Below are 16563 nucleotides of genomic sequence, written 5' to 3'. Positions count from 1 at the left end.
CAACAAAACTGCATGTACTCCAAAAACTGAAAACTCCCAGCCAGACCAAAGTCAATGCAATTTTTCTTAACCAGAAGGACCCACTGAGAAGGCACTGAACTAGTCACAACCTAATGCCTACCAGCTAATGCAGCGTCCTCTTCACTTTCTGAGCCATACTGAAGTGCCATGGTAATTGCTGATAAACGACCCCCTTGGACTGCTCTTTTATTACTACAAAGAAAAACAAGCAATTAGAAGAAATGGAAAGATGTTATAATAATGTGGTTATTTTATAGGACATAGGAATTACTAACAAAGCATTTACATCAAAGAAAAAGAATTTCTATTCGACTGCCTCCTCAATTTATCTTTGTACTTTTTATATCCCCCATAATGAATTTTAGCCAAGAGCAATTTTTTTCTCTTAGAAAAGAGGGAGTGGTGGTAGAAAGCCTAAAGTAGGCTACTAGCAATTTGTTCTTTACATAAATACAGCACTCCTTATTTTATAAAAAATAAAGGTTCATTCATAATGACTGGTTAATTCTCTTCTAAGATGCTCATATTTTACAATGAACACAAATTCTATTATGAACACAAAACCTTTTAGATTTTACCACACATTTTACTGGTAATATTAAATACTAACTGACAAACAACTTCTGTTTAAGCATTTTCTGAGAGGTAAGGTCAGCACCTCAACCTTTTAAATAAAGTATTTGATAACAAATTCTCATAATAACCCAACTATAGCCTTCAAGCAAACATTAGTATGCTTATCCTTATAAAGATTAGTCAGCTCTCAGACTACACACACACATTCTTGCTCACCGGTAATACTTGCTAGTGGGATTTCTCTCTTCAGCAAGGCTGCCTTTACTGTGCGAAGGACCTGTCAGTCTGGTTGCAGCCAAATTTGATGAAGTCCTATTCAGAGATAAGATTAAAAAAAAAAACCCTCAGAAAATTGACAGCTGAAATCAGAATGCTGGGTACACACACAAAACCAATCATTGGGCCGGCCGAGTGGCTCAGTTGGTTGAGTTGGCTTAAGAGTGTGAGCTCTGAGCAACAGGGCCGCCGGTTCAATTCCCACATGGGACAGTAACACTGCGCCCGAGCTGAGCTGTTGCTGAGCTGCCAACAGGTGGCAGGATGGCTCAGTTGGTGTAACAAGACTGCCTGTTTGATGGTGGGCTACGCCCACCCGCAACTAAGACTGAACTCGGCACCTTGAGCTGAGCTGCCGCCTGGATGGCTCAGTGGATAGAGCATGCGCTCTTAACAACAAGGCTGCTGGTTCAACTCCAGCATGGAATGGTGGCTACGCCCACCCGCAACTAAGACTGAACACAGCACCTTGAGCTTAGAGGCCACGAGCTGCTGATGGGTAGCCAGATGGTGACTGGCGCTCTCCACAATGAAGACTGAAGAACAACAACTTGGCTGGTCCCCTTCCCTAATTCCCCAATACTGTCCCAATTCCCCAATAAAAAAATCTAAAAAAAAGAAACAATAATTTTCTTCTTTTCTAAACAGAAATGCTCAAATATTGCCTTTACTATGCAATAGGCTTTGCTCTAAAACCTGGGGACTCTGTGGAAGAGAATGGACCAGGGCTGGTCCTAGAAAGCTTATGGTAACTACAGTGACCAGAGAGGATCTGGGAACAAAGCAAATGTCAGGGTCAGAAGAAAGTTTCCAAAATAGCCACCCAACCTTTCCATTTCAGGTAGAAGGAAGAGAATCATGGAAGTAATATTTTGTTGAAATATTAGTCCCAGGACAAGCAAAAGCTAGGATGAGACTAGATCTTCGGACACCTGGCTAAATACTCTTACTGTTAATAAAAACATATACACCTATATATTATATACAAACATCATACAATTACATGTTATATATAGTATATGTATAATATAAATTATATACAAATACACATATATATAAATATATAAAGCAATAAAAGCATATATTGGTGCTAAGTGCTAAAAATTGCTTCTTTTTAAATGAAGTCTTTCAGGTGCAATAAAGGTGCGGGGTAAGCGTTGTCTCTACCCTCTTCAGAATCACATTATCAACTGTAAATATAATGTTGAAATGTAATATATCTTGTTTCCCACTGTACTGATTTCACTAGCTAGGAAATCTGGCAAATAATAAAAAGCACAAGGATTTTAGACTTTCTTTTAACCTACCTTATTCGAAGGCTTGACTTAGCCATTTCATGATGTTCAATTTCTGCCTTTTTCATATAAAATATTTTTTTAATAGAATTTGCATCCTGTCAAGATAAAATTACCTGGCTTAGAAAAACTATAGGAAAAAAAAGGACAGTTTAAAATGCCTTCAATCTTGCACTGGACACTTTCTATAGCACTCCTTCCATTTGGAGTAGCCTTCCGTTTAATATCCACAGAGCTGCATCTTCTAACTTTTCTACAAGCTTCCAAAACATCTTCATAATTAAACACAAGTTAAAAAGCTTCCTAGCTCATTCACCATTAGTCAAGTTACACACAGACAAAGATCTAATGATGAACAGGAAAAACAGTGGTAAAAATACAATAAACTCTACTAGGCACACTAACCTAAAAATTGAAACAAAGATACACTTCTAAGATTACTTACTTAAATTAATAGCATACTAATATATCAAGCCCAAAGTTTCTCTTCTCTCTATAATTTAGTTTAGGGAAAATAATCAGATCAAAAAGTAAAATTCTTAACTGCATCAACAATTGGTAAAATACTATTAAAATGTCTTAATAAAAATGTTCTATCAAGGACTAAGGGTACAAAGAGTTCATAGTTTATTCCTTATTTTCACTCAAGGTTTCTTAAAAGATGAAAGATAAAAGTTAAAGTAACTATCGAAAGTCACTGTATTTGAATCAGCATTCTGAAAGTTTAAATGATGTTACTTCCAAAAGATTTTCTGAACATCCTTTGCTAAATTCCTAATGATATATTAATTTTAAAACTTTCTGCAAGCAACTGTTCATTATAGGACAACCAAACTTATTGGAGGGAACTGCAAAGCAACGAAATAGTCGTTTTACATTGTGTATTATACTACACAGATTGTTTTTTATATTTATGAGGTTTAAATGCAAGGACTAAATCATTATTTAACTAAAAATTGAATTGAAAATGAACCTATATGTCTACTTGGCGTAAAGGTAGAAATGTAGATGAATGGAAAGAATTTAATCCAGAAATAAACCCATACATCTATGGTCAACTATAATAATTTTCAACAAGGGTACCAAGACAATCAAATGGGGAAAGAACAGTCTTTTCAGCATAAGGTACTGGGACAAATGAATATTCCCATTTAAAAAAAGAATGAATATGAATTCCTACCTTATGTATATAAAAATTAAAAGTGGATCAAAGATATAAATATAAAAGCTAAAACTATAAAATTCCTAGAAAAAAACATAGGTGTAAATCTTCATGGCTTTGGATTAGGTAATGGTTTCTAGATATGGTACTAAAAGCACAAACAACCAAAGAATAAAAAGACAAACTAGACTTATCTAGATTAAAAATGCTTGTGTCCCAAAAGACACTATCACAGAAGTGAAGACAATCCACAGAATGGGAGAAAATATTTATAAATAATGTATCTAGTCTAATGTCCAGGCTACATAAAAGACTCTAACAACGCAATAAAAAAGACAGAAAAATTAAAAGATGGGCTAAGGATCGGAATAGACATTTTTTCAAAGATATATGAACGGTCAACATGCACATGAAAAGTTGTTCAACATCACCAATCATTAGGGGGGAAATGCTAATCAAAACCACAATGATACTATTTCACTCCCACTAGGATGAATATGATAAAAACAAAGACAAAAATGAGGATGTCAAGAAATTATACTTCAACACTGCTAATGGGAATGTAAAATGGCTGCTTTGGAAAACAATTTGGTGGTTCCTCAAAAAGTTAATATACAGTTATCATGTGGCCCAGCAATTCCATTCTTAGGTATGAACCCATGAAAAATGAAAATATATGTCCACATAAAAACTTATACATGCAAGTTCATAGCAGCATTATTTATAGTAGCCCAAAAGTGGAAACCACCCAAATGTCTAGCAACTGATAAATAGGTAAATAAAACATGGTATACACATATAATGGAATATTATTCAACAATGAAAAGATGAAATACTGACACATGCTATAACATGTATACCTTGAAAACATTACACTAAGTGAAAGAAGACAGTCACAAAGGACCATGTACTATATGATTCCATTTATATGAAATGTCCTGAATAGGCAAATTCACAGAGACAAAAAGTAGACTGGTGGCTGTCTAGGGCTGGGGAGGTTGGGGCAAAATGGAGAGTGACTGCTAACTAATTGTGCCAATGAATGCACAACTCTGTGAACATACTAAAAGCCATGAAATTGTATTCTTTGGGTGAAATGCATAATATGTGAATTTTATCTCAATAAAGTTGTTACATAAAAATTATTAGCTCTAAATTAAGGTATCTACTCTTACCAATGAAAACAAAGAAAGAACTAACCTTGAATACTTGAGAACCAGGTTCATTATAAGTTTTGGCATTTTTTGCTAGAAGATCTATATCTTTGGCCATTGCATGAATACTCTTGTAGCTTCCATTCTATAACAAACAACAAAGTATAGCAGTTCCTCTTATTGAGAATTATTCAGTATAATCTTTAAAAAAAAACCTCCACATATTTTTAAATTGTCACCATGTTCTAAGACTTCATTGGAAAGTATGCATGAACGATACAGCAAGTCATTTTCTCTTTTGTAAACTATTGATATTGTCCACTTACAAACTTTCTGAGGCCAACAACAAAACCAGAGATATATTATTCTCATAAAACTTACAATTTTAAATAAGGTAAAAGTTGTTTTATTTAGCAAACACATATTGCTTACTTATGTGCCAACCACTGTTCTAAGTGCTTCATTAATACTATTAAGGTGGACTTAGGGTGAAGTAAAACTCCTTTAGTTTTACAGGTCACTTCAAATAAAGTAAAAGGTCAGTCTAGCACAGAGGGTAACATTTTGTGAGTACCTACTATGCGCTAGGCTCCATGTTAGAGCTGTCACATTTTCAAGTTTATTCAGTCCAAAATAACTCAGGAGACTCATAATTGCCTCGATTTACAAAGGAAAGGAACGAGAGAAACTCTAGGCAAAAGTTACACGAGGAGACAGAAATGAACAGACATGTTCTAGAGAGACTGAGGAAGCCATATGAAGGGAAGTGGAGGGTGGGGAAGGGTCAAACCATAAGCACAGGCTGCATAGGTAGGATAGGAACAAATGAGGCAGAGTCCAGAGAGCCCTGCAAAGCAGAAGAGCTGGCTATTTGCCATGTAGAGATACCTAACATCTGAGCACCCTATTTATCTGGAGGAAATCCCAGCACAGGTGTTAGGGAAGGTAACAAGATAAAAAGCAGATGGTAGCTTTGCCAGCAGTCTGGCAGCCAGGGAAAGAGGAAATAATTCATGCTTGAGTCTTAAGGGACTTAAGCTAACAGTAAGGGAATGGAAGAAATGCATTTCTAACTCCAGCAGGAGAGCAGAGTCTAGGGGTGGAGGAGCGAGGGTACAGGGCCTGCAGTGGCAACAGCAATGGCGCCACAAAGAGAACATGTATGACCTCAGCTGTGCCATGACGTCCCTGAGTCCTGCCCATTTTCCTGTGGCTAGTACTCCCACCTTCCTTCCCAATGATTCCACAAGGTATCCAATAGCCTTTTCATGGATTCTCCTTCTCCTTAAATTAGTCAGAGTTGGTTACTGTTGAACTGGTACAAGGAGCTGTGACTTGCTTCAGAATGTATTAGGAAACAAATGACAAGTCTCTGGGCAGTAGAATAGCAGGAAGCAAGCTAGGGTCAGGAAGTAATATGCAGGAAGGACTAGAGAGCCTTTCATCAGAGAGGGAGGAAAGACTATCACGATAATTCGGATGTAGGAGGACAAGGATCTTGATTAGGGTGATGGTGAAAGGAGGTACTTCTGTGGGCCTTTTGAAAGAAAAAAAGGACAAAATAAGGTGAGGTTAGAGAGAGAAGGTTGGGGCTGAGGTAGGAATGTTTAAAGATCTGATTTGATTGTCAGTATTATAAGAATATCTTTCCCCTAGATAGATGTAGAGAAACCCAGCGATTTAGATTCTAGGAGACTCAGTCACTCCCAGCAGCAGCTACTGGGCTACCTGAAAAATCAGGTGATACCTGAGGGAATCTGTATATTAACATTCAATGTAATTACTACTCTCTTAAAATTTAAAGCCAAGGAAGTTTCTCCCTCATGGAAAACCATTGTGCTTTCAATCTCATTTCTCTATATGAGACTATATAACACATTAAGTTTTCCTTTTTGTTATATCTACTAGGAGCCCCATATCCTCCTAACTTTGTGGGGGTCAGCAGCTTACACTGACCAAGGTCACATCCCATCGGTGGTCTGGGAGATGCTTCACATACATTATCACTGACCTCTACAACCCTGTGAAGCAGTTAATATTACCCTGTGTATAGCAAAGGAAGCAGGCAGGTCACATGACCAAAGTGACATAGCTAGTAAGAAGCAGAGCTAGGAAAATGGCCCATGTCAGTCCGAATCCTAAAAAGTAGGTTTCTAGTATAATTTAGCTCATTTTTCCTACACATTCCTTAAACTCTGAGCATCCATTTTTAAATCTCAGTCACTCAATTCACTCAATTAATATTTACTGAGAGGAAATAACAGTGTAGGGGTTAAGAGCACAGGCTCTGGAGTCGACCTGTCTGGATTCAAATCCTAACTCTTCTCCTTACTAGTTGATGGCTCGGGCCAAGTGGCTTACCGTCTCTGTGCTTCAGTTTTCTCATCTCTAAAATGGGAATAATATGATCTACCTCATGGAGTTGCTGTAAGAACTAACTGGCTCATACATATAAAGCACATAAAACAGAGCAGGCACCTAGCAATTCCAGAGCAGGCACCTAGCAATTCCAGGCGCCTATAACTAACTGCTGGAGATACATGGAAAGGGGCACTCAAAGACAACAGTCTCTATATTCACTACCTTTTATACTCTAACATGTTGTAGGTAACTTTTATGCTGAGATATCCTAAAACTATTTGGAGCAGATAAAAATCAACAAAGCTTTTATTGCCAATGTATTTTTCACAATTAAAAATGTCCATGACCGGGCCGGCCGAGTGGCTCAGTTGGTTAAGAGCTCACTCAAGGGTTTGAGCTCTGAGCAACAGCGGTTCAAGTCCCGGCCAGAGCTGAGCAGCCGCTGAGCTGCCAACAGGTAGCAGGATGGCTCAGCTAAAAATAAATAAATAAATAAATAAATAAATAAAATGTTCATGACCAATGCTTTTTTGTCCTAAGAGCAAGATCTAATATGCCAATGAAAATCTGCTTTCCCCTCTACAGAAAAAAAATGCAAAAGGGATACTATGCTGCCTCCTCAAAAGCTATAATCAGTAACATCACTATCATTTGTCTACATTAAATTGCTAATAACCTCTTTCAATGACTTCTCTGTTTTCTAAAAGCCGGTAAGAAAGACCATAGGCCAATCTACCTTAAACAACATATGGTTACATACCTGTATCCTCTGGGCAATGGTTTTGAGATCTATAGGTTCCTTAATTATTGCATAATAGTCTGGATATTGCTGGAAGACACAAACCCAGGCTTGCTAAATAAGTGAAAGTAACCAGCTAACAAGAAAACAAGGAAACACACTGACAATCAATCAACTGAGCAACTTTGTAAGATTCAAAACTAAAGACACAGCTGTACAGCATATTGTTACATTTAAAGCAGAAAAACTTTGACTTTAACAAGCTTGAAATACCCAAGCATGTTGTAGGTTACAGTTAGCATTTGATAATTATCATTATATAACTAATATACCACCACTTAATATTTGAAAAAATTCTACCTTCACAGACTCACACAAATTAAATTTAAGGTCCCAAGATATCCATGCCTGGATATGAAGTAGGGAAATGTTTTCAAAAGGATTGTAAGTTCTTTTAATTCTGCCATTTAAATAACACAATTATATCTTATTTCATAAAAAATTCTTAATGATCTATAGGAAACCAGATCATAAGATTTGTTAGTTTCGTGTTTAACTTAAAGCTTCTACTTATTTCAGTCAAAATAATTTTTCTCAAATAAAACATATTATAAATGAAATGACATTAAATAAACAAAACATATTAGAAGCAATTTGTTTTCTTATCAAATATTAACTTATCACAAGAAAAGAAGTTAAACATGTTAGAGGAATGTCCTTGAAGGGTTTCACAAAGCCTAGAGTGCATGCACTGCCATGAGGTTTTGTTCTTGGAGGAAATAACTGAAGTTGACCAAAAATCAAAAGTTGGTTTCCACAGGTGGGAGAGATGTTCACTGTGTTCCCCAGGCTCTTCTTATCTGTTCAAATCTTGGAGCCCAAACAACAAAAAAGCAAGAGGCCACAGCTTTTACTCAATTACTAGGCTGAAAAAATGATCTCAGTGATGCTTCATCTCACCTGATGCCTCAGCTTAACTCTATTTTCTTAACCTTACTTCTTTCTTTTGTTAACCTTACTTCTTTCTTTGCTTGGGTCAAACCCTTGCCTGGCCCTTCTTCACCAATTCTACTTCTGAGAAACAGTTTAGAAGACAAATTATGGCAAAACCACCCAGGCTGAGATACAACATAATCCATGCTGTTGGCCCATGTATTTCCAATCCACCTCTCCTAGTTAGCCAGTCTGCTTGGGAAGGATCTATAAAGGAAAAGGTAAAAACTGCCCTCTCCTCCGGGTCTCAGTTGTCGTCTTTCAAATTGTCACACACTGAGGGACCAATGGGGTCTACTTTCTCCAACCATCCTGCTGCATGGTGTCTCCAAAAGCCCTCCCAGAATAGGGGAACCAGATATTGTTTTATCGCTCTAAATCATCCTTGGTGGCTTGACCACTACTGATTATCTCCTGCAGAGTAAAAATAAATCTTTTTTTTTTTTTTTCAAGATTTTATTGGGGAATTGGAGAGGGGAACAGCCAAGTTGTTGTCCTTCAATCTTAGTTACATAGGGTGCAGCTAGCTCAGCTCCCAAGTCCAGTCGCCATTCAGCCACCAGCAGCATGCGGCCACTCATGTTCAAGGTGCTGTGTTCAATCTTAGTTGGTAGCCCACCATCCCATGCGGGAGTCGAACTGGCAACCTTGTTGTTAGGGAGCACGTGCTCTCACCAGCTGAGCCAACCTGCTACCTGTTGGCAGCTCAGTGGCAGCTCACCTCAGGCGCAGCTCACTGGCCTATGTGGGAATTGAACCAGTGACCCTGTTGCTCAGAGCTCATGCTCTTAACCATCTGAGCCACCTGGCCGGCCCAAAAATAAATCTTGAGTAAAGATTGTAGTCTTTTTTTCATATTGTGCTAAAAAATATGTAAGATTTACCATTTAACTATTTTTTTTTTTAGATTTTTTTTTATTGGGGAATCGCGGGGATGGGAACAGCACTAGGGAATTGGGGGAAGGGGAACAGACAAGTTGCTGTCATTTTTTGTTCTTCAGTCTAGTTGTGGAGGACGTTGCTTCACTGGCCCAAGTTGGCACCATCATTGCGCTCTTCTTGGGTGAGGCAGATCAGTCGCCGGCTTCTGGACGGCCGCTCACTGCGGCTGCTGGCCGCTCACGCTGGCTGCTGGCTACACACAGTAGCTCATGGCAGCCCACTGCAGCAGGGGCTGCAGCCTATGCCATCGCCGGTGACTCATGGCAGCCCAGCTCCAGGTTGAGCTGTTGTTCAGCATCTTAGCTGTAGAGGGCAGTGTCACTGGCCCTCATATGTGGGATCCGAACCGGGGCCCTCTGGCGTCCCAAGCCAGCTCTTAACTATCGCGCCACTCGGCCAGCCCTACCATTTAACTATTTTAAATGTACACATTCACATTATTGTGCAACTGTCACCATCATCCATCTCCAGAACTTTTCATCTTCCCAAACTGAACCTCCATACCCATTAAACAATCACTCTCCACTTTCCTTCTCCTGCCAGCCCCTGGAAACTGCAATTCTACTTTCTGTTTCTATGAATTTGACTACTGTAAGTACCTCCTCTAAAAGGAGTCATACAATATGTGTCCTTTTGTCTGGCTTATTTCACTTACCATAATGTGTTCAGGGTTCATTCTTATTGTAACATTTGTCAGAATTTCATTCTTTTAAAGGCTGAATAATATTCCATCATGTGTACACATCACATTTTATTTATCCATTCATCTATCAAGGGACACTTGAATAGCTAAAACACCATGTTTTAGCTATTGTGAAAATTACTGCTATGAACACAGGAGTACAAATATCTCTTAGAGATCCTGTTTTCACTTATTTTGGGTATATACCCAAAATGGAACTGCTGGCAAATATGATAATTCTATGTTTAATTTTTTTTTTTTTTAAGCTGAGCCATCCTGCCACCTGTTGGTGCTCAATGGCAGCTCAGCTCGGGCCAGGAATTGAACCAGCGACCCTGTTGTTTAGAGCTCACACACTTGAACGAGCTCTTAACCAACTGAGCCACTCAGCCGGCCCCTATGTTTAATTTTTTGAGGAACTGTCCTATTATTTTCCTCTTAAAATTTTAAACATGTGTCCAATATAATATTTTTCTGATTAGATCCATACTTAGGATAGCAGTGGTTATATATGCTTTATACCTTGTCATAACTGTCCTACAACTAGTCAAAACACACCTTTTAAATAACTAGTCTTGTTGATGACTGATGGGGAAAACTGAATGCTCTTCTGCAGTCAACAAACACTTCTTAAACATCTATGACATGCTGGGTTCCACCTACATGGCAGGGACATAAAAGAAAATGTGGCATAGTCCTTGTCCTTAAGAAATTCAGGGACTAGGAAAGGAGGTAGATACAAAAGTAAATGACCACAATGGAATTAAGTGCTAGAGTAGAGTACTTTTAAAAGTGGAAAATCTGGGGCTGACTGCTTAGCTCAGTTGGTTAGTATGTTGCTGATAACACCAAGGTTGCTGGTTTGATCCCCACATGGGCTACTGTGAGCTGCGCCCTCCCTACAAGAGTCAACTATGCCATTGTATGTAGCATGAAAGCAATGTGTAACCAATGACCATGGCTGTTCCCCAATAAAAATTAAAAAATAAAGTGGAAAATTTTACAGTTCCACAAGCTAAAGTGGGTATGAAGCCACAAGGGGCCCTGACACTTTTTTTTTTTTTTTTAAGATTTTATTGAGGAATTGAGGGAGGGGAACAGCATTGGGCAATCAGGGAAGGGGAACAGACAAGTTGCTGTCTTTTTGTTCTTTAGTCTAGTTGTGGAGGACGTTGCTTCACTAGCCCATGTTGGTATTATCATTGTGCTTTTCCCAGGTGAGGCAGATTGGTTGCCGGGCCCTGGACAGCTGCTCATGGTGCTCTTGGCAGCTCACGCTGGCTGCCAGCCACTCGCGGTATCTTTACAGCAGCCCACTGCAGCTGCACTGCAGCCTACACCGTCGCCGGCGACTCATGGCAGCCCAGCTCCAGGTCAATCTGTTGTTTACCATCTTAGCTGTAGAGGGCACAGCGTCACTGGCCTTAATGTGGGATCCGAACCAGGGCCCTGCTGCTCAGAGCTGGTGATCTGACACTTTTAAAGAGCCTTACTTGTCTAAAAAACTTCTTCCTCTTTGGGGTAGAAGAGTACCTATTAGGTGTCTCTCTCTCTCTCTGCCTACCCCCCTTCTCTCTCTCTGCTCCATCACCAGGTGATCAAGGAGTACTAAGATAGGAAGAACTCATTTAGCTTCCTTTCGTTCTGTCTCCTGAGCAAAGAGAGTATTTTTCTTTTATAAACAAAATGTTTAGTTTAGGTGCTTCCTTTATCATTTAAGAATTACCCATCTTAAAATCTTTAGGTATATAAATGTTGAATACCTATGGTATACACCTGAAACTAATATAATATTGTATGTTAGCTATATTTTAATTAAAAAATCTTAAAAAAAAGAAAAAACAAAAGAATTACCCATCTTAAAAACAACCCAAAAGTCCATCAGCAGATAAGTGGATTAAAATGTGATATAAATAAATGTGGTATATACATACAACAGAATATCATTCATACTTAAAAAGGAAGGAAATTCTGACACATGCCATAACATGGATGGACCCTGAATACATTATGTTAAGCGAAATAAGCCAGACACAAAAGAATAAATATTGTATAATTCCTCTTATATCAAGTGCTTAAAGTAGTCAAATTCAGGGAGAGAATGAGAAATGCTAGTTGCCAGGGGGTGGGGCTTGGGGGGGAATGGGGAGTTACTGTTTATTGGGTATGGAGTTTCAGTTTAGGAAGATGAACAGTTCTGAAGATGGATGGTGGCAATGGTTGCACAATAGTACCAATGTACCCAACACCACTGAACTGTACACTTAAAATGGTTAAATGGTAATCTTATGTGTATTTTATGACAATAAAAAACAAAAACAAAAAAAATTACCAATCGAAAAACAAAAACACAAAATTTTTTGAAAACCCAAACCTCTTGGCCAAGTAAAATGACAGAATATACCCTATGTTTCTGCTGCTGAGGCCATAAGAAGGATCTCTTGGCTATCTCTAATGCCCTCCCATAACCTTAGTAAATTTACTAAGAATAAAATACCTGGAGTACTTAAAAAAAACAAACACACACTTTAATTCACCTGTCTTTACTATATTGCTTACCACTTTAGAAGGCAGTTTCTGAAAAAGTTCACTAATGAGATGTCCTGATGGATTTGTGGCTACAACTATGGCTTCAAGAAGCTGTTCCAGGATCTCCTTCAAGTAACTTGGAGAAGACTGGGAGGAGGAGATTGGGAGGAAGAAGAGAGAGGAGAGACAAGTACTTTGTTAGAGAAATTCAAAAATAAATGCTGATATTAAATAGTTTCTAAAATTTAAAAACTAACTCAAAAACGCAACTTCTAAACAGTACTTATTTTAAGTATAAGTTTTAAGAATAGCATAGATATCCTCTGATGCTGAATGTGGAGGTTGTATTCCCAGAATGAAATATATGAAACTGATGAGGCTTCTTATATATTTCAGTAACTAAGTCCCTTGGATCAGGTCCTTTTAGTAAACTCTATTCCACAGTAAGCACTGTAACAGTGAAGTTCAAGTGCTGTATGTATGAAATGGTGGAAATGCATACCTTTTTTAGGGTCTGAGCAACTGAGACAGAGAATACATGCCCCATGACATGTGGTCATTTCTACAATCTTTGTTCACATCTACTGAAGGCTTGGTATTCTAGTAAAACAATCATGTATGTAAAGTGGAAACTACATACTTTTTTTAACCATGGGGTGCTCTGCTATATCTAACAACAGATTTCAAGTTTTATCAAAACTGAATGGAAATTAAGTCAATTGATGCACATCACTCCTGCTCTTCAGACTGGTTGGCTTATTCCTCCTACCTTAGTCACTGTTTCAACATGGGAAAGTATATGCCTCAAAAGAGTACTTGGCCAGGGGGAGTTTGAGCCTGAAGCCAGTTTCTGCAGTGAGCAATGGGATGTCTCAGTCAAGGTTTATATTAAATGGTACTTCAAATCCAAACCATGTTTTGTGCATATATAATAAAGATTAATAGTTATTTCTGGTTTAAATCATTAAAGCAATAGTACTTTTGTCCTAATCCAAAAGAAGGTCTTTTTATTTAGTACTGTCTCAATATTAAGGTCCAGCATTAACTCCATAGAGAGGATACTAACATCTCTTGGGCCTAGCACAGTGTCTGGCAAAAACAGACATATAATACACATTTACATATGACATGTGATTAGATGAGGGTCCCCAACCATATAAGCTTAGAGAACCACATGACACCGATGAAAGCAGATTAAAATACCCATGTTTAAGTCATTTACTTCCTGACTAAAACATGGTACCAAAGTTAGCTTCAAAAAGAGGTGAGTTACATTCTATAGCCAAGATTCCTCTCCTCTCAACCCTACCAGCTACTTTGGAAACATCTGTTGCAGGTAACAAAGTGAGCAGGGTATCTAAATGCATTCATACAACCTATTTCCATAATTGGGAAAACTCCCAAGAAAATCACTTCTTAATTTAAAAATAAAATGCTTGAAAATTCCCCCTCTTCACAAGAACCTTAGGGTTAGAAAGCAGCTTGAGAGGTATAAATTTGAACATGTAAGATCCTTCCAATTTCTTACCGAAATAAACAGAGGTAACTCCTAAATATAGGCATTTTCATCTTTGACTAGAACCCTGGAATCCTATAATAAGGCTGAGACATTTGTAGGTAATGAATGTTGTACCGAAGAAAGCATGGGTTAAGTTGCTGCTCCTACATTAATATCAGAAAGTAAAATTCCAGGGAATCCCTATTAATGCCTTCTGCCTAATTCCAATCATTTAATTTCTAGAAAGACACTGAAAAGGTGCTTAGGAACTAGGTTTTGAAACTCCAAGAAGTTATGTTTTGAGAAATTTACCCACCACTGCTTCTTTCTGTGTTGAAGTTTCAGCAAAAGGCCTATATAGGTAACTTGGGAAAGAAAGGTCAATAGTTCTGTTTTGGGTGTCTTACTATTTAGCCACAGAAGAGAGATGTAATTCTGTTTACTATTCTTTTTCCTTTTTTTAAACATGTGTGTTCATTCAGCAAGAATATGTCAGTACCTACAAGTCAGACACAGTCTAGATGCCAGGAATAGGTGAACAAGGTGATATCTTTTGTGGACTACCATTCTACCTGGGGAAGACAGAAAGTAAACATGTAATCTAATCAACAAGTTATTCCACATATAGTGATAAAAACTGAAGATCATAGAACAGAGTGATGTGATGACAGAAAAGGAGGCATGTGGAGACCAGCTTAAGTAGGCTGGTCAGGTAAGTCCTCTCTCAATTGACATTTTAAGTGATGTCAGAATAATGAAAAGAGCTAGTGACACGAAGAGCCAAAGGAAGCATGTTCTAAGCAGAAGTAAGAGCAATTGCAAAATTGCAGCGGTAGGAACACACTTGGCATATTCTAGCAATAGTACTCAGGCTAACCTACAAAAATATTTCTAACTAAGGTGGTTCCATTGACTCCCCAACTTTTAATCACAACATTGCCTACTCTTACATGATATCTCAATCTACAAATACTGAATCAGTCCTTGATAATATGGAGATTCTCTTAACTGAGCAGGAAAAGCGTATTAATATAAAAACCACCACACATGGGACACATTGTCCAGTATGTCTTAGGGCAGCGGTTCTCAACCTTCCTAATGCCGCGACCCCTTAATACAGTTCCTCATGTTGTGGTGACCTCCAACCATAAAATTATTTTCGTTGCTACTCTAGAACTGTAATTTTGCTACTGTTAGGAATCGTAATGTAAATATCTTTTTGTTTTCCGATGGCCTTAGGCGACCCCTGTGAAACGGTCGTTTGACCCCCAAAGGGGTCGCAACCCACAGGTTGAGAACCCCTGTCTTAGGGTCTCTTGTAATTGCAGTGGGGCTCTCTGGCTGTATACCCCTTTGCCCTCCCACTTACTAACACAGCTCTATAGAAAGCCCAGCTGCTAACAGCAGCCCAAAGGCAATCACAGGGGCCTTGTCCACTTCCCAGTAACCAATTAATCACCTGTTTCAGCTGTATACTTACTCCTTCAGTCACTGTGCCTTGATGGTCTTGCCCATCTTCATCATCATCTTCATCATCTGCTTCTCCTTTCTGAACAAACTCATTTCTTGTTCGAAGGTACAGATCCCAGAGTTTGCAAGCAGCTTTATATTCAGGAGAATCCGGCTACACATTAGCAAAGAGAAGAGGAAAAAATATCACTTTAGTATTTTATTGTAAATCATTTACTACTTCTAAAGCATCCTGTTTAAGGAGAGACTGGTATTCTAAGACGTATCTTTGAAAATTCTATTACAAATTTTAAAATCTTTATAATTAAAAATACATGGGCCTCAATTTCTCTTCTGAAGAACTAAGTGTATGTTTTAAAGGCATTCTGAAATCAAATTGATTTATTTATGCCTGATCTCATTACAGAAAGATTTGAGGCAGAAGATAAAAGATTTGCTAAATTAAGACTAATTATTACTAAGAAAGACAATTTAGGGCAGGCCAAGTGGCACGTTGGTTAGGAGTTGGCTTGGGATGCCAGCTCTGAGCAGCAGGGTCCTGGTTCAGATCCCGCATGAGGGCCAGTGCCGCTGTGCCCTCTATAGCTAGGATAGTGAACAACAGCTCGACCTGGAGCTGGGCTGCCATGAGTCACCGGTGACAGCGCAGGCTGCATTGGGGCTGACCGGCAGCTGGCGTGAGCTTTCGTGAGCAGCCGTCCATGGGCCGGTGACTGATCTGCCTCACCCGGGAAGAGCGCAATGATAATACCAACATGGGCCAGTGAAGCGACGTCTTCCACAACTAGGCTGGACAGCGAGGGGACAGCAACTTGTCTGTTCCCCTTCCCCGATTCCCCAGTGCTGTTTCCCTTCCCCAATTCCC

At 38.7% G+C, this 16563-nt stretch overlaps 1 protein-coding gene across 11 annotated transcripts in view; it reads right to left on the bottom strand.

Moving 5' to 3' along the window:
* The window catches only part of PBRM1 (polybromo 1), a 119809-nt gene that overhangs the window by 77230 nt on the left and 26016 nt on the right, over positions 1 to 16563 (bottom strand). For all 11 annotated transcript variants that reach the window (XM_019628098.1, XM_019628099.1, XM_019628094.1 and 8 more), the window contains 7 exons: positions 15709 to 15852; positions 12761 to 12877; positions 7606 to 7674; positions 4531 to 4629; positions 2181 to 2266; positions 814 to 909; positions 122 to 213 (listed from right to left, as the gene is read on the bottom strand). In XM_019628098.1, the coding sequence (XP_019483643.1) occupies positions 122 to 213; positions 814 to 909; positions 2181 to 2266; positions 4531 to 4629; positions 7606 to 7674; positions 12761 to 12877; positions 15709 to 15852 (703 nt within the window). The remainder of the gene's footprint in view (positions 1 to 121; positions 214 to 813; positions 910 to 2180; positions 2267 to 4530; positions 4630 to 7605; positions 7675 to 12760; positions 12878 to 15708; positions 15853 to 16563) is intronic.

This window comes from Hipposideros armiger, unplaced genomic scaffold, assembly GCF_001890085.2.
Source record: "Hipposideros armiger isolate ML-2016 unplaced genomic scaffold, ASM189008v1 scaffold_748, whole genome shotgun sequence".
NCBI lineage: Eukaryota > Metazoa > Chordata > Mammalia > Chiroptera > Hipposideridae > Hipposideros > Hipposideros armiger.
This window is presented reverse-complemented; position numbering and strand designations above follow the sequence as displayed.